Source organism: Colias philodice, chromosome 9 (assembly GCF_061535455.1).
Source record: "Colias philodice isolate Cphi_HAF_F1 chromosome 9, ilColPhil1 Martin Lab GWU primary, whole genome shotgun sequence".
NCBI classification, from domain to species: Eukaryota; Metazoa; Arthropoda; class Insecta; order Lepidoptera; family Pieridae; genus Colias; species Colias philodice.
The window spans coordinates 614,211-639,341 of NC_143094.1; the positions used below are offsets into that span (position 1 = coordinate 614,211).

A 25,131-nucleotide genomic window follows, 5' to 3' on the forward strand; every position below is an offset into this window, starting at 1 on the left:
ATTTGTCTAATACCTATAGGTGTTATCTGTAGAACTGTTTAATGAAGTATTTGTCACGTAAAAGGAACTATTATCCTTCTAACTCGACATTGAATGGAAATATTTTATAAAAAATAAGTCCTCAATTAAGTCAATTTTCAAAGTTTTTTATGTGAAATTACTATTTGTTGCAGTTACGCCCGTCAAGCAGCAACGAAAGCTGCATCACAGTGAACAAAACGAAGAAGAATGTCACCAATATTAACATAACAAGTGAGCCTCAACCTAAACAGAGCCCCAAGTCAGAGGTGCAAGTATTTCAGAAAGGACCAGACATAACGGCGATTGTGGCCAAACTACCCGGACTGGACGGTGCTGAAGCTAATCTACCAGTAATTCGGCCGAGATCTAATGCATCTGGGGCTTCTTCACGAATGGCTCCATCTCCACGAACATCACCACCTCCTCACCACAGATCGCACAGCTCCCACAGCTTGGAACACCGAGCAGGCAGAATGAGGCACTCCTTATCCCACCATTGTATTCACGGCGGCATGGACTACAGCGCAGAAACAGACGCAGCCATCCGGATGATAGAACGCAACCAAAGACATATGGAAAAACAGAGGTTGAAAAATGAAAAACTGAATAGGACAAAAACAGAAGAACATTTCAGATCCGACAGTGATCTTGATAGAAAGTCATCGAGTTCATGTGACCCGCGGCAAGATATAAAGAAAGCCGCAGAACGTATAGAAGAAAGTATCAAAAAGACCAACTGGGCCGAAAGAAAAACCCTATCGATCATTGAGCAGCTCAAACGCTCACAACGCATGCGGAAATTAAAAAAGAACGACAGCTCTGAAGATATTCAAGTAGATAATACATACATGTACAGTAGGATCGATGGGAAAGTTTTGGAAAATGCGCACAAATCGAGTAGAAGAACATCCAAGCTTTATTCTCGAAGTGCCAAATCATCTGAATTTGAATCAGAATCTGATTTCCCTAATGATATTTATAGCAGTTCGCCACGGTTGGATTATGGGTCTGAAAGTTGTTCGAGGTTAAGTCATTACAAAAAGAATGAAGAAAGAAGAGACGATCCCAAACGACCGACACCTCCCCGCAAACCGTTGCGACTATCACTTCACAAAGCGAAGAGCGCTCACTCATTAATGAACGGAAGCGAAACAGAACAGAGTAGACCGCCTTCAGAAGCTCAAGAATCGGTCAAGCGGCCAGTAAAGCGAACTCACGGGGCTGATAAGAGTAGAGAGAGAATACGGGACGGTGGAAGAGCTACTCCGCGGCCTTCCCGGAAAGTTTTAAATGGTTTTAGCGCGTGTGAGACGCCGGCAGCAGACGACTTGTACCCGGACACACATGTCCCGGTCAGAGTCAACGGAATGGTTCGAGCTGGCAAATGGTGCTAGCATGTGAGCTTGAAATTGTGCAATTTCTTCCACCTGTATGTTATGTGTATTGTGTAGGAGTAAGACAATGATTTGAGGCTATTTCTTTACAGTGAATTTCTGTTCATATTTACGATAGTGCACCCACCGTTAATACTCACCAATAAATGTATTTATTTAGTGAATAAACCATTTTATAAAATGTTTTGTTTTTTTTCAATACCACCAACCTAAGTAGTTTTGAATAATTAAAATTATACACTTAAATTGCTACTTTAAAGGGAATGGTTTGATGAAAAGACCATTTTAATAATTATTATTTATTTTAGAACGCCGATTACATAGAATTATCAGAATGAAACAAATATATCTAAGAAATTATACATTAGCATGCAAATAAAACAAATGACAATATTTACAATTACGAAAATAATGATCATAACATTTCCATTGCGAAATCATAACCTTACAAGAATAAACAAAGATGCCAATAAATTCTATTGCAGTTCATAATATACTTAACGTTAGAACAATATAACAAGTGTACCACATTTTCCATTCCAAGAACCCCGACGTAGAGTTAACGAATTAAAAATGTCATCGTTTGCTGCATATCAGTTCCAATTACTGTTTTATAAGGTTTTCAGAATTGAAAATGAATGGCACCATTTATAATTCGCTACTCTATCAGCGTGGAATTAAACATTACATGAAAAAACAATATGAAAAAACTCCAATCTTAAAACAAATCATTATAAATGGAAACAAAATCCAACATTGGCAAACAAACACCGACGGGCACTAATTTTTACATTACCCACAAAGTGACTAGAGCCTAACCAGGAAACATTGTGATGTCTTTCACATGAGTTCGCAGAGCAGTCTTGACGTCCATTTTAAAACTTTTCATAAGCGAAATTATCACTAAATTCAATATAAACATAAGTGTACAATTATATTATATAATTATATACAGGATACGAAGCGCCCGCACGGAAATATAATAAACATCTGAATACATCCTTTCTTTATCACGCACTGGTAATCTCACTCCAAATAATATTTTAACAATATAGACCGGGAGATATTGACACAAAATTTCGAGTCATTTGTAACAGGATGGCGGTTCTACAGGGTTCTTAGTACGCAATGACAAAAAGAAAAATGATGGTGTGAACGCTGGTACCGGCGGCTTAGTCGCGTGGGCGTTAGTCGAACTCGTCGGAAAATAGCGAAAGTCAAACGATTTGTAACAGTATGGCACTTATTTTTCCTGTAAGTTTGAGGATCAACGAATATAAATACAAAATTTCAAAGATCTAGGTGTTGGAAATCTTCACTTATATAAATTAATAATAAATTAATTTTTCAAGTATGACAGCACTTTTTCCCCCTAATAGAAGTATGGCAAATATAATAATGGTCACTTTTGCACGCCTCATAAGCGAAGCGTTGAGGTGGGTACTACTGTCACTTCGCGCAAAACATCTGACTTTTCAAACTTAAAATGTCTATAAGTATCATACATTGCACTTGTAAGATAATACATACACACATATTAAGAAAAAACACTATTTTTAACGTTCATGATATTTTTGATGTCATTTTTGTTATTTAAACTAGTTAAAAAACAGTTTAAAAAAGTTCTGTCTTGGACGTCCGTGTGTCTGTATGTGCGGATCCTTTTTCTTGTTAACACGATAGCGACCGAAATACTTTACTAATCGAGTCTTTTTTTTTCTCTTACGCTTGAGTATGCTCAGGAATAGAACCCTTTCATTTTTCAGGGTCTGATTCGATGTGGTTTAATTGTTATTAAATAAACAAAAATAATAATTAATAAATATTTATTAAAAAAAAATTATGAGGCGTGCACTTTTGGATTTTCCAAATTATTTACAAATACTCTCCAAAAATCCAAATGCAATACTGGTACAAAAAGTTTGGCGAAATAAAATTTTTTTGCAGATTTTCGGCGGTATGGCGACCATTTGGAATCGTCCGAAAAGTATGGCATGGCGATTTTCGTAAATGGCTGCACGACGATGGTTACCTGTGCAAAAGTTAGCCTGGTACAAATGGTTGACTAATTGTTTTATTTAAATCAACACATTCGCGTCGGTATGGCGGGCTGTAAGTCACACCGGAAAAGTATGGCATGACACTACCGCCTACTTCTTTTTTATGGGCTATCGGTAAATTCTAAAATTTTTGTGTTACAAATCGTTTGACTTTCGCTATTTTTCCGACGAGTTCGACTAACGCCCACGCGACTAAGCCGCCGGTACCAGCGTTCACACCATCATTTTTATTTTTGTCATTGCGTACTAAGACCCCTGTAGAACCGCCATCCTGTTACAAATGACTCGAAATTTTGTGTCAATATCTCCCGGTCTAATATATTTATGTATGTTTTCTAAACGAGTACATGGCTTAAATCTATTTATATGATGGTGGCGTCATCATGGCGGTTTAGTTTTTTTTATTTACTATCTCTACAGGCCGATTAAGAAGAGCTGGAACGTCAACACATTAAGGGGATTACTATGGTCAAAACCGAAAAACACCTTATACATATTGAATTTTGTTGTGGAAACTGTTGGTACGATTGTGTTAAAAAAAATATATGTGATACTCAAGGATATAATTAACAAAGTGTATTGTTTACTTTTCATTTTAGAACGGCCTAAACATAAAAAAAATACATACAAATCAACCCCTTTTTGAACATAAAACGCATTTTGTTAGGAAAACGGCTACATATTGATACATGAAATTTATACCAAAAAATATGTTATGATATTTGTAATAACTTGTATTGTTTATTTTTTCAATTTTCATTATTATCGTTAAATTATCAAGAAAAAACTCGAATTTATAATAAAACCCACATAAAACCTCACCTCTATTGCATATTTTCGACGAAATTTGACGGTGTCAGTTCGACTCGGACGGGGGACTGTACGTGCGGTTTTTTTTTGCAAAATAACGCTAAAATTCACCGAATTGAATGTTTTGTTAAATTAAACCAGATTGTAATAGGTATTTACATAAGCAGTTCATGAAATGAAAGTTAAAATTAGGTATGTAAAGATATAAAAATCTGTTTGTAAATTAGTTTTGTTTTTGAAAGGCGTCATTGAATAATATCCAGTGTAGATAATTTTTGACAGTAAAATATTATCAGAAAACACATACCTACCTATAATAAAACAGTAACCAGACTTTCCCTGTGCCTTGAATATTTTTTTTAAAAAGATTAGTTGCTGTTCTATCGTATATTTTAAGCGTCCAAAACAATCCATATACTATAGGCCGGGAGATACTGACACAAAATTTTGGGTCATTTGTAACAGGATGGCGGTTCTACAGGGGTCTAAGTACGCAATGACAAAAAGAAAAATGATGGTCAGAATAGTGGTACCGGCAGACAAGTCGCGTGTGCGTAAGTCGAACTCGTCGGATAAATTACGGAAGAAGTGAATTTTTTTTAATCGACGCATTCACGTCGGTATTGTTGTAAATCCTAAAATTTTTGTGTTACAAATCGTTTGACTTCCGTAATTAATTATCCGACGAGTTCGACTTACTCCCACGCGACTAGTCCGCCGGTACCAGCGTTCTGACCATCATTTTTCTTTTTTCCATTGCGTACTAAGACCCCTGTAGAACCGCCATCCTGTTACAAATGACCCAAAATATTGTGTCTGTATCCTCCGGTCTATAAATATAAAATCGTAGGAAAGTCAAAACTGACATAAACCTATAGCAACATTTTTAACCGACGCCATTATAGGACAAAATTCTCAATTCAACTGAATTTTTTGTTGGTTCCGTTACCTCAACTGGGTGAACCCATGATTTTATGATTCATAAAAATATAAATTATATAACAAGTAAATTATTAAAAAAACAAAATACCCGACTGCACACTAAAAAAAGAGTGATTGAAATGAATCTAATGATACCGCATACATATTTTTTTAAAGGGAAATTTAGAAAAAATATTATTATGTCTTTATCCCGTGGGACTATTAGGATAAAATGTATCCTATGACACTCCCGTAATCAAGACAAATCTAACGATACCTCATACATCAAAATCCATCAAGCCGTTTAGGCTACAGGTGGTCACAAAGGAAAAGACATACATACATACTTACATACACTCGAAAAACATTACCCTCCTTCTTTGGCAGTCGGGTAAAAATAATTCCTTTGCAGTGACTCTCAGAGGAAAAAAGAAATAGATTCGTGGTACAAATTTTAAAATCATACCTAGTACATTTCCATCGACAAGGTTTTCTGGTATTTATAATCTACTGCCTGACAACTTAACCTCCCCTCCAGTCGGTTAGTTGTCAGTCGATCGCTTACATTGTTTGAAGAGACCAATTATTATAGTACTCTTTGGAAGAGACGATCAGATAGCCAATTGCAGATCTTGAACAGCCAACCAATGCGGTCTATAAGTGCCATAGCCGTGCCTTGTGATTTATTTAAGATTTAAGAGAACTATCAAGTGAATGTTCCAAGTGAAGGAATAATAAAATATTAATTGTGACGAAGGCGTTTTTATTCTACAACCCAACATTAATAGTAATAGACCATAGATACCGACACAACTAACACTGTATTCTTTGAACGGAAGGTATGACCCATATCAGTCATAGCTATGGGTAACTTCAGTCGCAGGAAAATCACTCATTTTGTAATGTGTTCAAATATAATCAGTAGAAAGAAATAAACTCAGTTTAAAACACGTTACAATATTTTTGATTTGAAGCTACTATAGTCGATAAATAGGCACCAAACTCTTAAATGGATATAATATTTTAATGTTTAAAAATCGAAACACATTTTTTTTCTCGTCATCATTTCAAAGACGTAAGGGATTTAAAAAATTAACCTCGAACTAACTACAAAATACATAGCAAGTCGAAAAAAAGGTGATTTCTTGTCCGTTCCCCTATTTTTTTCGTTGTGTGTAGGTTGCATGCATATATTCGACTACTAGGTATGAAGAGATATACAGAGAACGCTAAATACATTTGCCTGGTCACCCGTCACCATTACCATTTACAGATACACCATGACAATGGTAGACAGGTAGAGGCCGTTCTATAGAATTACGTCAAATAATGTACTCCATCTTTTATATCTCTGTAGATGAGATGTTCTCCACCCTAGTAATCATCAGGTCTCTAGAATAAAGTAGAGTCCGTGTTGAATAAAATTAATTTCTAAATCGGTGTTAAGGTCTCCAGTATGGGTCATGTAGCAGAGACTTTGCTTAATACGGTTAATGTTGAAAGATGAGTCTTCCTACATTATATTTACAACGTACATAGTACACAATATTTACTATTCATAAATGTAATATGTTACTGCCTCTCAGAGAAAGCATAAATTAGGTAGAAACTACTACTACACATTACGATAAATACGATACATTTTACAATTCCATAATCTTTGGTCACTTTTACTTCAACAACGATGTATATTATAGAGGGCGGTTAAAAAAACAAATTCAAATGTAGTGACAGAATCATTAAGGTCGTTGAACCGTGTAATTGCCTTAACACATTGCACATGTGTAGTGTCTATGAAGACGCGCGCGGCGTGACGTCATACTGCATACGCATCATGAAAAGTCTGCTCGTCTCTCTCGCGCGTAGACTAGCTTATGAGGGTGAAGGGGACAATTATTGTTTTTATTTTGCAACTAGAGGTCCGCCCCGGCTTCGCCCGTGGTACGTATTTCGCAATAAAAGGTAGCCTATGTCCTTTCTCGGGTATCAAAATATCTCCATACCAAATTTCATGCAAATTGGTTCAGTAGTTTAGGCGTGATTGAGTAACAGACAGACAGACAGAGTTACTTTCGCATTTATAATATGTATTAGTATGGAGTTTGGATTTGTGGGTTAGGTACAAACATGTCACATTTGGACCCCAAACTAGGACAACCTGTATTTTGGGGTCCACCTTCCTTAATGACACAATAACAACAAAACTATAGCATAATATTAACTTAAATAATGATTTAGGTAATTTAGCTATTTTTTTTAATACAAAATTATACAAAATAAAATTTTGTATAATTTATAATGAATATGACATGAAATTTAACTATTATTTGATAATTGAATGATTTTCAATACTATATTACAATTTATTATGAGAATAAATAATTAAGATCATCGATTGAGTTACTTTTAAATTTTAATCTTCTTCTTATATATAAAAATGAATCGCAAAATGTGTTGGTAAGCGCATAACTCGAGAACGGCTGAACCGATTTCGATAATTCTTTTTTATTATATTCCTTGAATTACGAGGATGGTTCTTATGTAGAGAAAACGTAAATATGTACCACGGGCGAAGCCGGGGCGGACCGCTAGTTTTACATATAAATTATGAGAGCTTTCATAATTATATTTATCTACAACGCACTCATTTTACAATTCAAGTCTACAATTAAACTAGAGTCGCATTTATTTTTGAACATATGTACTGTATAATAAAATTGCATAAGTGTGAGTACTGTGAAGATGCCAGCTTTCCTTAATCGGCCTGTACCTACTCGTAAACCATAAGTGAACTAGTACCACGTTTCTCTACGAGTTTTATTCTAAAAACTTGGTTATTTATCGGATAATACTTTTCAAAAATTAAACCAACAGTTCACATCAGTTCTTACAATTCAGGATTATCAAATATCAGCCATGACGACACCAATTGACATTAATATTCAAAGTACAATTAATTACGAAATATTACATACGGAACCCAGCGCGAGATGGTCACATCGCACTTGGGTCTGATAACCATTGTATAAAGGTGTTACCTTACTACAAGATATCTGTAGAAAGTAGCCTAACATTTAAAAACTACAATATATTCTTAGGATGCTGTTCGCTATTCATATATGGTCGATTAAGACTAAATAGTTATTGTATATTTATTCCTATGATGCCATTCATTGAGCGCACCTATTTATGTTGTTATCAATAATAACTTAATAGATAATATTCGAAAAAATACATACATAATATAGCAAACACCAGAAAGATAAAAATTATATGATTGTAAAAATTCCTTGAAGAAACTATATGGTCCTTCGAGTCGGATACATTCAGTGTTAGAAAAAAAAGTTCATTGACAATTCCAATAAAATAAAAAGCTTGTAATTTAATTTTTTGACGATAGTTTTAAAGTTTATTTGATTGTTCCTAGTTATACTAGCTTTACATGCGTATTTGTTTACACTTAGTGAGTTATCGAGGCGACTCAATGACGGCTAATAGAATACGATTAAGATAATGTATAAAAGTGTAATTACGTACAACAACACCAATAACATCAATCCACCTCTCTGCTGCTTCTTCTTCTAAAATTCGTAGCAACGGCCCCAGTTCACAAATCTGGAAAAATAATGAATTTTAATAACATTCACTAGTGCTCACTATATTAGTAAATAAAAGATACAATAGGGGGTGTGCGTGTGTATGCGTGAGGTTGTGTGTGAGCACGACTTTCTCATCCAGACTTCTGGACTGAAATGTCTGTGCGAATTGATCATTCTATGCAGCTAAGAGCTAGCAGTAGGACCTGTCGCTTCCATAAAACTATGCGCAATGTTTGTGTGTATCATCACCCGGCTCGCTGTCCGCTTCGTGAAAGCTTTGTGTGTGGGCGTGAGTTTCGTGTGTTATTTACTTCTTCAACGACTGCGCACTCGATCCCCTCCTCGTATGTATGCGTTTCTATATCGATGTGTGTGTGTGTGTCTCATTCACTTATATAGCGGTTGATTCCGCACGTCGCGCTTCATACACGAGTATAAACGCATGTGAATATGTGCCTGTATGCGTGTGTATGGCAGTATGTGTGTGTGTGTGTGTACTCACTTCTTCAGCGGCTGCTTTGCTCCCACGCGGCACCCCTCCCCTCCCATACACCAATTGCGTATAGTATGTATGTGTGTGCTCACTCACTTCTTCAATAGCAGATCTATCACCGCCCGCTTCATGAACAGCAACAGGCGCAGTTTGCACCCCTCCCCTCCCATATACATACTGAGTATAATATGGAGTATGTGCGTGTATTCATAGATGTTTGTGGTATAACGCGAATCATGTAAAAAGAACGCTGGATGAAAGTGATGGGGTCTGTTTTGGCATGTATCGAGTTTAGCACGAAAGTTATTTGCTGCTTATTTTATTTTTGAAGAAGGCTCTCGAGTCGTGGCTTCGCAACTACATATTTGTTATTCTTATACCACCTCATAACACCAAATAGACCAATAAATCGCCAATGCGCATCTTAACCGTCAGCGTTCTTTTTACATGAGTCATGACGCGACCTATATGTGTACTCACTTCTTCAGCGGCTGCGGCAGCGGCAGCTCTCTCACAGCTCGCTTCATGAGCAGCGACAGTCGCACCCGCCTCGCGTCCCCGCCCCGCGCGATCCTGCGCTGCCGCTGCCGCTGCCGGCGGGCCTCCGCACGCTCGATCACCTCCTCGAGGGAGGGACGCCCGGATGAGCGGCCGGAGGAGCGGGACGAGCGGCGGCGGCGACCTATAACGTGGGGTTAATAACACTGGTCTACCAACAAAAAAAAATGTGTGCGTGTACAAGTGTACACACGTAAGAAGTGAAACTTCTTTATGGCCTTATTTTTCAAACAATAATTTACTATATACAACTTTACAGAAATACAGAATAAATACGTCGAATCCGTGGTAGGGATAAGAAAAAGATGGCGCGTAACGGAAATATGTCACGCGTAACGAAAAAATTTTACACTAAAATTTTTTCCAACCCCGATAAAGAAGTTTCACTTCAATAAATTCGCAATCTTTCAATTATTGTGAACGATTGTAATAACGGCGACCTATGTAGTACGTACGACGTGACGTTAACAACACTAGTCTATCAAAAAATTCGCGCTCCTTCTATTATTGTGCACCATTACTGTAGCGACCAATGATATTATGAATGAAAAGGTGTAGATAGTTTATTACGACCTGCACACGATGATGCGGTTAATTAGCAACAAATTTATTCACGGTAGTAGAAATAATGTCATTTTACTTTGAAGTCTAATCATGAGAGTTATGTTACATCACAAGCATAGAATTCAATTTACGCACCCGTGCCCGCACATTTACGAATAAATCGAAAACAATGTCGTATCGAAATAATAATTTCACTTGTATTTTTGACAGAGAATATGAAAAAAATAATCAAAATTAACATACATTATCCACTAACATATTATGATGAAGCACCTAAAGTACCCGTCACGAGAAGCTATAAATTATGTAAACAAACATCTTTTACTAAGTAAACATTTTATACTGCGAGATAATAATAAATTGACCATATTCAATCGACATGAAATATAGACGGGTTATATGAAAGTAACAACCTATTTAATTTAGTCGGATCATATTTTAACGACGCAAAGCGCTATCGTTTGTGTTTCTTGGTACCGGAACGCGTCCGTCGCAGGGATTGTGAACTATCGGGACGCCATTTTGAAATAAACGCATCATTCGAGTTTCGAATGCGTACGAGTTTGTTTCATTGCTTTGCATATATCGCGGATCTGGTTGTTATTGTTAATTTTGTTATTGTTTCGTTATCACTTTTTTATTGTTGTTACTTTAATTGTTGCGTTAATTTTATTTGTTATTACGTATAATGGAGCCAGTAGCCAGTACATCTAAGGAAATAAATTCGCCACGAAAAAAACGTCAAAAGGTGCGTAATACAATTTATCTAAAATATATAATAAGTAAAAAGAAAGAGTTGTTTGTTCAAACGCGCTAATCTTTGGAAACTTAAGGTTAATATTAGAAGTAGGTTTTAAATTGTGAAGTAATTGGTTAGGTTAATTGGTATACCTGGAGATATAGCTTGAGCTTCGTGTGACAAGTGACTACCGGTGATTTTTACAGGTGACGAGCTTTACGGTTAATGAGAAAAATATGGTGATAGACAGCTTCGTGATACATGTCACTGATTCTGACACAGAAATGGAAACATCTGAATCTGACGAATAATTATTCTTAAATAATATTTATGTTAATTAATATTTGTTACTTAATAATTTATTAAATCTTAAACAAATTCATTTTTTTTGTTGGTCCAAATGTTGTGAACTCCTGAACACTTGTTTACAAAATTTATAGCTTCTCATGACGGTTACTTTAGTTAAAGACACTGATAAAAATCATATCTAAAATTAAAAGTTAAAACATGTTGTTTTATCGAAAACTGGCTAATATAAAACTTAATACTATTAAACAAACTAACCTGTAGATGGTTCAGGTTCCGTATCTGTTTCCCAACTATCTGAATTACCACTCTCCGATTCTTCAGAATCATCAGACTTTGACTTGGGAGAACTGCTTGGAGTGTTTTCTCCGATCCCGCTATCAAGTTTTTGCCTCTTCGCCTTGCTTTTGGTAACTCCTTCATTGTCCTCTCCCTCCTTGGGTTTGGGTCTAGCCTCCTCCCAGTCCATTTCAGCAGATGTGCCCGGTTCTTGCATCTTTGGTATGTATATTTCTACTTCGGATGGCATCCGCGGATTGGACGAGTCAGGTTTATCATCCTGGTAATGAAAGTTATATTATAGATTTCAAAAAATATTTAAAAAGAAAATATTTTTAAAATTAAATAATAATGTATGATGTCAACAATAGTTATCAGTTGAAATATAATTTTCAGTTACTGTATATAAAATTGACGAATGCAAATACTTACATCATCATCACTACTGTCTTCATTAATAGGTGTTTTCGATCGCGGCATCTTTTTGTCTTTATCTTCACCTTCTTTGGAAGTTGAGGGCTTTTCATCATCAACTGAGTCGCTGGATGATTTTCTAATGTCCTTCCTCGATAGCTTCCCATACTTCTTGCTTTTTTTGCCCCAGTATTTCTTCTTTTTCAGCTTCCTAATTAATTCAAGAGCTTGATCGCTGTGGGACTCTGTTTCTTTGTCTCGAGATGTCTCACTCTTGGCAGTATCTTCACTTTTGTGATAACTAGAGTCTTTATCTATTTCTGATGATTTATCAGACTTATCATTGTTTTCTGTCTCTTGATCAGTCTTTGTGTTCTCTTGAGCCTTGTCCTTATTTTCTTGTGTTTCATCTGCCATTTCTATATTTGCTTCACCAGCACTTTCAACCTTATCAGTCTTTGTTTTTGGGCTCTTTTCCACTGTATTGTCTGTACCGTCATTTCCGTCGCTGTCATCATCATCGCTGGAATCATCATCGTCCCCGTTTCGACTTCCACCAGTTTGTTCGTCGGAATCGTCAGAATCGTTGGACCGTCTGGCGACTCTATCGAAGCGCAGGGCGCCGGCCACTCTGTTCTGGCCCATGCTAATCACCAGGCTTAATAAAGCATTCATTTCGTTCGCGCCACTCTCTGTGTCTAGATCGTGGAGGACATTGAGGTTCTCTGTAAAAGGAACAACATTTTATTAAGAATATTTTAAGTAAAGGTCAGTTTATAAAATATGATTCAGAGACATAAGGGCTCAAACAAAACTAACTGAATGTGTATATGCTTAGGAGCATGTATTTATTAATATTTTCCACTTACGGACTTCACCGCCGGGTTCAATAGGTATGCAGATCTTCCTGGGGCAGGACACGCGTCGTGGTCGGCGCCACGGCCTTTCCTAAATAAGAAAAAAGTTCATACAACAAAAATATTTCGATCAAGAAAAGTTATATTCAAGTAAGTTTTTTGTGTATAAAACAATTAAAATACGAATAATATTAATAATTAAGGCAACATCAATAATTTCTACATACCTTCAGCTCTGGATTCCTGCGAATGACACCCTCCTTCATGGAAGCACGAACCCGCGCCCTGGCCAGTAGCTGTAGACGCGGCGGCATCAACTCAGCTGTCAGAAACATACTCACATGATATATTCAACATCTTTTACGATTTGTACATCATGACAATTCTATAGTGACATGCAAGGTAAAACAACAAATTAAGTAATTATTTTAAAAAGAAATATATACTTATGCAGTAATAACAAACTATATAGTAATCTGTGGTGATAACCTATTATAATTGACATACAATTAAATATACAGCTTGACTCACAGTCACTCTCAAAAAATGTCCGAAGGAAAACTCAGCCTATGCGTCTAGTAGGCAGAGTTTTTGTTCACATGTGTTTGGAGCGCACTTTAAATACAACGCCACGCAATAAGAAAGTGTTCAATGTAAAACTGTCGAATTAACAGTGTGTTCAAACATTTAAAAGGATGGGCGTATTTCTTAAGCATTTTAGAATAACGCATTGCTATCGTATGCAGCGTGCAGTCAGCGTGACACTTATTGCTTGTCCGCACAGCAATATTAACCCCAAGTTTTTTTCGCAATTCTATAACACAATGAATCTAAAGGGCGTTTTCGCACTGGCGGTTAAAAGTCGCCAGGAATCATTTTTTGTGATTTAATGCAAATTGAACGCGAATATTTCATGCTATATCGTATGGCAATGTCCGAAAAGCGGAATAAAATAAACATATTTCGCTCATTCGTGTAACGGCGCTATTGAGAAGATCAATCCATTTTACACATGTTTCTCAGTTAAGAACTAAATTCAACTGAAAATAATCGAACGAAATTTTATTCGCAGTGCGTAACTATTTTAATGAAAAGTTCAATGTTTCATAAACATACATTTTTTTAGAGTAATTGCCAGAGTAAACAGTAACTCTTTAATAATAATTGAACATTATACCAAGCTACGTAGAATATAAAAGAAATAAAGATTTAATTTTTGAAATGAAACTGCTTTAGGCGTTTTCAGTGTAAAATTTAAAGGTCACGTCAGTGGCGACGATTTTGGTATCTTTGAATCTTGCCAAAGAAGTTTCACTTCTGATCCGTTCAACTCTTTTTTTAATTCTATCTATTGTTTTCTTTCCACATGACTATTCAACTGAAGCTTTTAAGCTGTTTCTGGCTTGTGACAGTTTTACATCGCTCATCGGACTTTGAACATTTCTACCACAAAATAAGATGTTGATTTGAATGGATGCTTTAATCTTATCTGTACATTATTTAATTAATGTATGCGTTATACCGTGCGACCTTCTAAAAGTACATTGAGAGTGTAGTTGTTTATATTGTCAATTCATGTTATGATAAAATATAACGAAATAATTTAGATATACAAGAAAAAATCGTAATATTTGTCATAATAATCAAAATTTTCAGAGAATGGAAAAAAAATTCATAAAAAGAATATTTACTCAATTATAACTTAAAACTTACCCAATTTAACGCTGTCCAAGGAGTCCTCTTGCGTCGGCACTTGTAAGTTCAAGAACGACACATTGAGCAGGCTGCGAGACACCCACTTGTTCTCCGACACTCGCTTCACTTGCTGTAGAGTGTCGTTGATGGGCAGCACTAGGATGCCTCCAACCTGTTGCAAAATTTTACATTTGGTTAATTTTCTATTTTTAAGGTTATTGTTTTATTATTTTATAAAAGTGAGTTTTACTTTTCAATTCAAACATTTACAAATGAAGCATATTTCGTTCGTAAGTACTCTTTTCAATTGAAACATCTATAAATAAATCATATTTCGTTTGTAAATGAATTGTATTTGTTGTATTGTAAACATATTGTATTGTATTTTTGAAAAACATTTTTGAGCACAAAAATTAAAAATAAATGAATTAAAAATGTTACCTTAATAAGATTCTTGAAGTAATTTTCATATTCTTCGGGACAGCCAGCCCCGCAGTAAACTCGATCATAGCCACATTGAAGAGGAGCTATGCACAGCCCATTGCCTGAATATAATTAAATCAAAATATGTTTATATAATATTGATTTTCCAATAACTAATAAATACAATAAACATATTTTTATATCTATAAAGTAGAGCTTTATAGACTTGATAGAGATACAAACATAATCAATAACTTACCCGTGAAAAACTTAGGTTCGCAAAAGTCAAAGTCGTCCAAAGATGGAGAGTTTTCAATGAACTGGCTGAGCTTCTTGGTGGCATATTCCACAATGGTGGGATGCACCTCCACCCCGTGGCTGATGCCTGCGGTGCCCAGGATCAGCCCGGCCAGAGTGCTCAGGTATCCTGTGCCCGATCCAATGTTCAGGAACGACAGCCCAGGCTTCAGCTCAAGTCCCTCCATCACCTCACTAAAGAGCCATGGAACATCACTTAGATACAGAATCATGAAATTCCAAGTCTAAGTGTAGAATCAGTCCATGAATACTCTTCCCTGAGTTCAAAAAAGCCAGGTATGTTGAAATTTTTGCAAATAATCCACTTATTGTCTACTTACTAATATTATATGTATAGTATAGCTACTAAAATTCATTGTGTAATGTAGAGAGCTACTTTTAAAGTATGTTAGTATCAATATCAGTTGTAAATATAAATGTTAAAAGAGAAAAGATAGTGATCTCAATGTAAACTTGAAATTGCTATATTACCTGTAAATACATGGTGAAGACAAATGAAAGGGTTCCTTCCTCCAAGCTAGATCTTTATAAGCCTGGTCCCTAGCCTCAGGTGTCATATAATCCGCACGATCCAAAGCCCGAAATACTTTTTCTACCCGCCTAGTGCGTATATAGTTCCCACTCAACAGATTGTCTATCAACTCATTGTTGTCGCGACCCGAGCTCACGGCACCACCCATTTTGATATAATAATAATTTACTTATAAATCCTTAAGCCTCTATTCCAATTGCAGCTGGTTAAAATTGTTTGTGACGTCACAGTTGTTTTTCAACATATTTTTCCAGGGCACGTAGGTCTAGACACCATTTTATGATTAATATTCTTTTCTTTCTTATTTAAATTCATTAATCTTAGCATATAAATATACGTAGCTTACGATTATTTAGATAAAATAGAACAATAATACCAATAAAATTATTATTTTATTTGAAAAATATGTTTTAATTTTCAATTTAATAATTGTTGAATCTCGCAAAGCCAGAGAAAACAATAATTACCATATTTGAAATTATTTGGCAGTTTAGCAAGGTTATTGCCTGATCTAAAAAAACTAAATCTTATTTTACTTTCATCAGAAAAATACAAAATTGCAAAGAACTAAGAAATAAATATTGTATAAAAAATATTCTTTGTAAATTAAAACCAACTACATTAATCTCTAGGCTCAATTTATATTATATTTAATTTAACTTAGAAAACATCTCAGTCTCAACTGTATACTTTCGATAATTTCTCATACTTGATGATTTAAAACGCATGTTTTTAATCTCTTTACGTAATTAAATTTACAGTAATATATTGTATCTAGAAATAAATTTGTTATAACTATTCTCATTTTTAATATCATACGTGGCTGTATGATTTAGCACTTCTGTTATCTATTGCCAAAATTGACAATCAATCAGTGGTCAAACTGTGGGGTTGGTTGGGGAAATTGTTTCTCATCTTTCCAAGTTCCAAGGTATTTTGAAGTGCGAAATTGTTTCAGTAATTAAGTAAAAGGACTGTTAGTGTGGTGTACTGTTACCAGTGAAAGTTACTGTTAAATCTTAATGAAAACTGCGATTTTTCTTAAACGTCATTTGCTGTTGTGATTACGCTAAGTGTATTGTGGAATAGATGTTTTTTTGTGACGTAATAATTTAAGAAGGGTGAGATTTATTGAGCCTGTAATGGCAGAGACAAGTGAAGCGAAGCCAAGTGCTTCTGCTCCTGGTGGTGATGCAGGCGGAGAGGAGGACAAGCGCGATGAACGAATGCTGGAATGCAACATCTGCCTGGACACGGCTCGAGATGCAGTTGTTAGCATGTGTGGACATTTATTCTGGTATGTTCTGTTACAAATGTTTACAAAAATAAATAAAAAATTGAATTCAGCTTCGTTGAGATATTAAATGTTCACCTTCAAACTCTTGACTTAGAATATTAGGTAGGGTAATGTTTGTGTACTGTCAATACAATAACTGATGAAGTTTAGGCTAAAATTAATTTAAAAAAATATAATAGATTTGTAAAAATAATGTTAGGAAATTTTAATAATAAAACACTTGTAAATAACTTGTGTATTTTTCACAGAAGTTTATACTTGACATTTGGATATTGGGCAATTAAAATATGTCACAATAGGTACATAGAATGTGGATATCTAAAATTTATGATAATACTATAACATCAAAGTTGATTTTAATAAATATTGGTTTCAAAACTTGGAAACTTTAAAATTAAATGATTTGAGAATAAAATGAGGGTACAGGTTAATGAATGTGGCATTGAGGACATGTTGACATGTTGCAATTTTATGGTACTAATAATAAAAATAAATAAAATAAGTGTTTCCACCTTTAAGTTATGTTTGTATATAAAGGAGTTGAGCAGGAATAAATATACCTATACGCATCTTGCATATTTTGACAATTATATACTCTTGAAGTTTTTTTTTGTGTAGCCTTTATAACAATGATATAGATTCTGTTTCATGTCTATATAAAATAAATCCCTATTTCCCTTGGTCACAGCATAATGCCTAAAGGTCTAGGCCAATTTCGATAATTACTTTTTTGTTATTATGAGGAGAAGGATCTTATGAAAAAAAGACTTGAGAAGTTTGTGCCATTTAATCTTCACAAGTTTGATAATTTACACATAGACGGGACCATGTCTGTCAGCTCAGCTAGTCAGAAATAATATTTAAGAGAATTCAGTATTTCAAAAAGAACATGTAACCTATATTATATAAAACTAGTCATCCGCCCCGGCTTCGCCCGAGGTAAATATTTCGAAATAAAAGGAGGCCTATGTCCTTTATTTATTAAAATATCTTCATACCAAATTTCATGCAAATTGGTTCAGTAGTTTAGGCGTGATTGAGTAATAGACAGACAGAGTTACTTTCGCATTTATAATATTACTGAAATTCTGAAATTCTATATGAGATTGAAATACAGATACAAGAGTTTTCCTCCATGAATGTTACCAAATATTAAAAAATATCTAAATAACTATCCATACTATCTCTTACTCTGTTGTAGATCATGGAAAGTTCAAGAAATTCCATTTTGCATCTTTAGTAACTATTACATATAAATCTACAAATGTGGATAATGGCTGCAGATATTTTATAGTGTTGTTTTTCAAATATTAATTTAAAATATCCTACTAGTCCTACTATAATCCCACTATCCTACTAATATTATAAATGCGAAAGTTTGTGAGGATGTGTGTGTGTTTGTTACTCTTTTACGCAAATACTACTGAACCAATTACAATGAAATTAAGCACACATATAGAGGGTTGCTTGGATAGGTTTTATCCCGGAAATCCCACGAGAACTATGCAAGTTTTTTTTAAAAAACGCGGGCGAAGCCGCTGGCGGAAATCTAGTCAATTTATAATCACATTCATAGTCATTGTTTAATTCTATTAATTTTTTATTATCCTCAAGCGAAGGTAAAAAAATTATAGCTAATGGAAAAATAATAAAAGTTGCATCAGAAGTGACCATCTTCAAAGTAATTAATTCATTAATATTAACAGCCTTGCTTAAATATAAATTATATAATATATAATTATAATATATATAATTATACTGTTTAAATATGTTTATAATACAAACTTACTTATTCATAATATAAACATAGCAAAAATGATGGCAACAATAATTCATAATGTTAATTGTGAATAGTTACACCTCTATATGTGTGCTAAATTTCATTGTAATCGGTTCAGTAGTATTTGTGAGAAAGAGTAACAAACACACACATACACTTATCCTCACAATCTTTCGCATTTATAATATTAGTAGGATATATAAGTGTGTCAAGGAACAATCTTGCTAAATGTATGCTTGCTTTTAGCTGGCCATGCTTGCACCAGTGGCTGGAGACGAGACCAAGCAGACAGGTGTGTCCGGTCTGCAAGGCAGCCATCAGTCGAGACAAGGTGATTCCGCTGTATGGCAGGGGGAATACTAAGCAGGAGGACCCTAGGAATAAGGTAATACTGCCCATAAATATTGTGTATTTATTGCAAGTTATGTGTATGACACTTTAATGGTAGTATCATAAGTAATTGAGATATGTATAAAATTTGGTAAAGTATACTGCTAGTACACTGTTTTAAATCAATTTCGGCAAAAATACATACTTGATTTTATTATCCATGGACTAAAGCGCTGGCAAAAACAAGTATTTAAATAAATTGTGTGCTAATCTAGTACACAATCTAGTGGTTTTCGAGTTAAAAGAGTAACGACTTACATCCATACATAATTAAAAACCTTCTTAATTTTATTAGTAAGATATAAATTGAATAATATATACAAAAGTAAGTCTTAATGTAAACAAAAGTACCTAAAGTGTGTATCTTTAACATTCCTTTAAAAATGGGTTAAGAAATTCCTTCAATAAATCTTATTATCTTTGTAGTTTTCAAATATTTTCGTCCGCATATTTGTGTCGGAGCATACACGTAAGTAATTCTTTGATAATAATTGCAAATAGTGATTGATTTTTTTTTCTTTGATGAAATGAATATGTATAACGTAGATAACTACGTATCATGTTTTGGAATGAATAATGTACGATGTACGTAAACGGATAAAATACAGGCGCCTAAATATATACGAGTAGTTGTAGTTTCAATCATGTGACTGAATGATTAAATAATAAAAAAATTTAAAAGGAAGAACAACATTATTAATGTTAAATTAATTGTTATTGTACACTTAGTTCATATTTTTTAATATATGTTAAACCAAAAAATACAAATATCGAATAATATATCGATGTAATAAATCGAAATTTCCTGCAGTACATTATTTAGTATATTATTAATTATTATAGATACATGGTTTTGTATATAGTGGTTTTCCACGATTTTATTTATAAATAGAAAACCATGGTGGTGTAGGCGGGTAAAAATATTTCAAATGTCGTAACTAAAAGTTTTGTAGGTATATTAAAGTCATTGTAGTGTCTGACCCTTAGGTCTGACCAATTATAGTCCCTAAGGCCTAAGGGCCTTCTCACTTCCTGCAAGCCGAAGTTCGTAATCCCCAAATGGACACTAGGTCGCCAGTTTAAATTTAAAACCACAACACCAAATCATTATTTGTAATATGTAATCCCTTCTGGTTATTATTGGCAACACACAAAAAAAAACAACATAATTGTGGCGCGAAAAACTTAAAAAAAGGCGCGAAAAAATCACTTGAAAAATTATCTGTGATAATTTAAGCTTTATATAAAATGTAGCCAGGAATTTAAAGGGCATATTTATTAAAAGGTATGATAAAAATATTTACATTAAAAAAGAATGTACGTATTAATTTTGATTGTGAATTGTTAATTATCGATTGTTCAGTGAAAGACAAACGCGTTGACCTCGGTGAGTGGATGATGACATGTACACTGTACAGTCACCCCTCTTGATAGGTTTATTATAATGCGGAATTTTAATTATTAATTAACGTAGGTAATTTATCAAGTAGTCACTTATTATATTAGCTGACGCGACACTGCAGCAATGCGATCAATTTTGCAAATGCAGGCAGTAAAATTGAGACAGAGCCTTTTTAAAAAATACTTTAGAGTTGTTACACGTTGAGTGTTGGTCTATTACGCTGGCCTGTCGAGTTAACAAAACAATTAAACTCGTTCACTTGTGAATAAGATATGTATTTTCATTCAAAATACTTAACACAATGATAGAGTCTTGTATATTTATAATGTATACCTTAAATAATTAGATGATTTAAGAATTAAGGTATACATACAAGACTTATTTTGTTATGGGACATAGGTAATCGTATAATGATCTTTACTCTCTATTTTGTTTTGTATATTATTAAACTGATGAAGGCCTTGATCGATTTGATTGTTCAATACAAAAAGTGTGCTATGAATATTTATCATGTTAGATTAAAGCTGTTTATGTTGCAAACTTGCATAAACAAATATGTATATACATTTCTTGACCTGCGGTTATCACTGCTCGATCTCTGAACGTAACGCGTTGAGTGATTTAGCCACATTATTTAGTACATTATTACCTATCGTTGAAAATTGAAATATGACAAAGTAATACACTATAAATACATACACAGCGGAATTCACAAGAAAAAATTCCTACTGAAAAAATAATCACGGCATTGGATATACATAATAAATAAAAATAATATATATAGAGCGGGCTCCAAGGAGATGTTCGTTTGCATAAATAGCGGACCTAAATCTGACTTCTGATATATATTGTATAGATCCCAGACATCCTATAGACAGATGTTGCCAACCAGTTTTGTGGTCCCCTTCCCCGCACCCCGGTAATTAAATATGGCATACAAAGAAAAAAATAAACATTTCCAAAACATGCCGCGTGGGGTATCAAATGAAAGAGCTTATTGAGTAGATCACGAATATATAGCATACTATAACATTTCTTACACTTTCTCTAAGATTTTTTAGAAAATTTACGAAAATGGTCCATTTTTGAGTTAACTTTAAACCACTAAAGATTGAAAACTCATGAATATATTTTTTAAATTATTATTCTAAATAATTAACAATAGTCCATTGTTTACGATTCAATAGATCGTACAGTGAAATAGTTGCATGGGGGAGTGGAGTGGTGCATTCAAAGATGGCGAGTATATTTTCAAGTTTATGCCAGATATAAAGGCCTAATACAAAAATATCGGTGTCACGGCTTAGAATAATTATCTCTGCACTGTCTTTGTGTTTGACAGAATGAAAAATATGGCAGAAAATTCTTGAATCAGCCTCTGTGTGATTAGATTTGGCATAAACTTGAAAATATACTCGCCATCTTTGGATGCTCCCCCCACTCCTCCATGCAACTATTTCACTGTACGAACTATTGATCACACAGAGGCTGATTCAAGAATTTTCTGCCATATTTTTCATTCTGTCAAACACAAAGACAGTGCAGAGATAATTATTCTAAGCCCTGACACCGATATTTTTGGAGCCTGCTCTAATACGTTGATACCTTTCGCCGAAAAGACAAATTACAATAATTAAACAAAAAGTTTGGAAAATCCAAAAGTACACGCGTCATAGCGGTTATTCATTATTTACAAAAATTTGACTAGAAGTTTTTCGCGACTTATCGTGACCACGCACGTAATTTTAAGCAAACATAGGGACGGATAGACAGCTACAGCGACTTTATTTATACTAGGTAGAGAAAGTTAAGGATTACACAATTTATTTGTCATTGCCTGGATTTGCTACCTTTATTTACTTTATTACAAAACAGTCCTAAGTAAATTAATGTTCTTCTTCACGTAGGTGCCACCAAGGCCCGCGGGCCAGCGCACGGAGCCCGAGAACAACAGCGGGTTCCCGGGCTTCAGCTTTGGCGAGGGCTTCCACATGTCGTTCGGCATCGGCGCCTTCCCCTTCGGAGTATTTACCTCCACCTTCAACTTTGGCGATCCTAGACCGAGCGCTGGTTGGTATTTTGTTTAGTAATCTTTTTTTTAGCATATATATTTTAAAATGAAACTTCTTTAGGCGCATTGTGAGTAAAATTGCAAGGTCATGGCAATACCGTCACGTCATGGAGGACGGTGACGATTTTGGTATCTTTGAAGCTTGCCAAAAAAGTTTCACTTCTGACACGTATGCTCGGCACACACGCTCTTCTTTTTGTTGTTTTGTTTGGGTTTAATAAGCTAAAAATGGCAATTTGATATTTATTTTTCTTTAGACAGAATTTTTATGTTGTAAGAAGTAGGTTCTTAAATAACATACCTAGTAGAGAATAGAGATGCAAGTAAAGGTTTGAATCTTGTGATATAGCATGAGCTCATAAATGTTAATATGTAATCAAATAATATGACGCGTTTTAATGTAAGCGATGTACTTACAATGTAATACAAAGTCGTTCAGATGGACAGTTCAATAAATTGAATTAATCGTAACTGCAATATTGGGGTCAAAAATCCTTTTAAAACTTGATACATATATATGTACAATTATATGCAGGTATCATTTTGCTTTGATTCGAGTTGACTGGGGTGAATGAACTCTAATTATGTCACGAAACAACATTGTTTTATAATTTGTATAGCAATTATTTTGGGATAAGTACCTACTTATCTACATCACGCACGGAATCGGATGCGTATTATAGATCGCAATTATTTAAAAATTACTAGAAATATGCTCCAATTCATATTATCCTAATAGTTGCGAAATTAAATGTGTAGTCGAGGTTGAACTAGTCTTGAATATACATATACTTTAGATTATAATTAATTTATTATCTATCTCTTTGTCTATGTTCGTACTTACAAATGCATCTAAAATTTTGTAATTTCTAATATTACGTTATTTTCACCAACACCCAAGTTAAAAATATCGGTGGCCATTAAATTAAATTAAGCACGTCGGGGTCGAAACTGCTTTCCAAACCAGTTCCAATTAAAAATATGTCCAAAAGCAAGATTTGATTTGAATGCATTTCAAAATATCTGTCTAGTGTATAATACCGACGCAATATATCCTGGCAGGAAAAGTTACGTTAATTTAAGTCGTTCTATATAAATAGATATGCAAATATTTTGTATGTGCGTATTTGTAAAACATGTGTAAGAGATACGGCCGAATTGATATAATTGTTTAAAAACTCTTTATCGGTGTGAAACATGATAAAAATGTTTATTTTGGTTTATTGACGGTATTAAAAATGACTTTTCATTGATTGTTGGCCACGCTAAATCCTCAAAAATCTGTCGTTGCCTATATAACTGTTCCTGTTCCTAAAACAAACTAACCGAAGCGATGTAACCCTAATTACTTTTCCAATGTTTTAATATTATTCATTTATACCAAGTGGGAGTAGAGGTACATATATACATATAGTGATAGTAATTTACATGTTTTCAGTGTATGCATTATTAATTATTTAAATAAATTTCAAGGAAGACTCTTCAAAACCTTTACGAAATTACGACGGTATCCGAAATCGGCATGTATAAAACTGATTTCATAAGAATCTATATTGCTTTTGCGAATTTATTTATTAAATGACATAGGCAATTTTGACGATAATTTTCTCGTTGTTTTCCAGCACCACGCGGCACGGCGCAATACGAGGAGGAGCAGTTCCTCTCGAAGATATTCCTGTGGGTCGCCATCTTGTTTGTGCTGTGGCTCATATTCGCATGACCAGAGGCGTGTGTGGCCGCGGGGCGGGGGAGGGGGTGCGGGGTGAGGGGGGCTACACGTGCGCGGGCTTGTGACGCGCTCTGATGGGGTGTGACGTGCTATGATGTGCTGTGACGGAACACGGGGTTGACTAGATGGGGCGATGTTTTTTAGGGAAACATTAGTTTTTTTTTTTAAACGATACAACTAGTTATTTGCGCTGTTTGTAATTTTATTGTTAATGTAATTTGAAAAATAAATGTGTTATTATTGCGTTATAATAGACAATAAACAATTATTGTGGTGTAAAAACAGTTGAATTGGATTAAAATGATGGCTTTCTAGTTTTTACCTCAACTGTGGAACAATCAATGAATGTTTTTTTTGCCCCATCTAGTTAAAGCTGTGGTTTCTTGCCTTATGGACGATGTGCAGTGTACATTGGGCTTATTGTAAAGATAAAATTTGCTTGGAATACGGAATAAATATTTTTATAGTAATAAATTGTA

General features: G+C 34.6%; 3 protein-coding genes across 5 annotated transcripts in view; 2 read left to right on the top strand and 1 right to left on the bottom strand.

Annotated features, from left to right (window-relative positions):
* The window catches only part of sprt (PDZ domain-containing protein sprite), a 54,427-nt gene extending 52,828 nt beyond the window's left edge, over nucleotides 1-1,599 (top strand). For both annotated transcript variants that reach the window (XM_089698800.1, XM_089698801.1), the window contains exon 11: nucleotides 174-1,599. In XM_089698800.1, coding sequence (XP_089554926.1) covers nucleotides 174-1,415 — 1,242 coding nt within the window. In that variant the 3' untranslated portion in view covers nucleotides 1,416-1,599. The remainder of the gene's footprint in view (nucleotides 1-173) is intronic.
* Nucleotides 1,600-7,473: 5,874 nt separating this feature from the next.
* LOC149485545 (uncharacterized) lies at nucleotides 7,474-16,453 on the bottom strand. 2 transcript variants are annotated; one of them, XM_089698802.1, is made up of 10 exons: nucleotides 15,923-16,453; nucleotides 15,393-15,625; nucleotides 15,152-15,255; nucleotides 14,729-14,882; nucleotides 13,243-13,337; nucleotides 13,028-13,106; nucleotides 12,177-12,883; nucleotides 11,724-12,024; nucleotides 9,779-9,980; nucleotides 7,474-8,821 (listed from the first exon to the last, which is right to left on the bottom strand). In XM_089698802.1, the coding sequence occupies exons 1-10, from the start codon at nucleotides 16,129-16,131 to the stop codon at nucleotides 8,788-8,790; spliced, it is 2,118 nt and encodes a 705-aa protein (XP_089554928.1). In that variant the 5' UTR covers nucleotides 16,132-16,453; the 3' UTR covers nucleotides 7,474-8,787. The 2 variants fall into 2 exon arrangements, with proteins under 2 accessions (XP_089554928.1, XP_089554929.1); XM_089698803.1 differs by having other exon boundaries at nucleotides 15,393-15,708; nucleotides 15,923-16,062.
* A 369-nt stretch (nucleotides 16,454-16,822) lies between these two features.
* On the top strand, nucleotides 16,823-24,918 carry LOC149485546 (E3 ubiquitin-protein ligase RNF185-like). Its single transcript, XM_089698808.1, has 4 exons — nucleotides 16,823-17,280; nucleotides 19,307-19,445; nucleotides 22,760-22,922; nucleotides 24,546-24,918. Exons 1-4 carry the CDS (start codon nucleotides 17,126-17,128, stop codon nucleotides 24,641-24,643), a joined length of 555 nt encoding a protein of 184 aa, XP_089554934.1. The 5' UTR covers nucleotides 16,823-17,125; the 3' UTR covers nucleotides 24,644-24,918.
* Nucleotides 24,919-25,131: the final 213 nt, after the last annotated feature.

Bases quoted from the DNA above. Each gene is read 5' to 3' on its own strand.
- LOC149485545 (XM_089698802.1), bottom strand. From the start codon at position 16,131: ATGGGTGGTGCCGTGAGCTCGGGTCGCGACAACAATGAGTTGATAGAC. The intron at 14,883-15,151 runs GTAACATTTTTA...ATTTTGCAACAG, and splicing joins ACTTCAAGAATCTTATTAAG to GTTGGAGGCATCCTAGTGCT. The intron at 12,025-12,176 runs GTAAGTATTTGC...TTTCATTACCAG, and splicing joins AAGACAGTAGTGATGATGAT to GATGATAAACCTGACTCGTC.
- LOC149485546 (XM_089698808.1), top strand. From the start codon at position 17,126: ATGGCAGAGACAAGTGAAGCGAAGCCAAGTGCTTCTGCTCCTGGTGGT. The intron at 17,281-19,306 runs GTATGTTCTGTT...GCTTGCTTTTAG, and splicing joins ATGTGTGGACATTTATTCTG to CTGGCCATGCTTGCACCAGT. The intron at 22,923-24,545 runs GTTGGTATTTTG...GTTGTTTTCCAG, and splicing joins CGATCCTAGACCGAGCGCTG to CACCACGCGGCACGGCGCAA.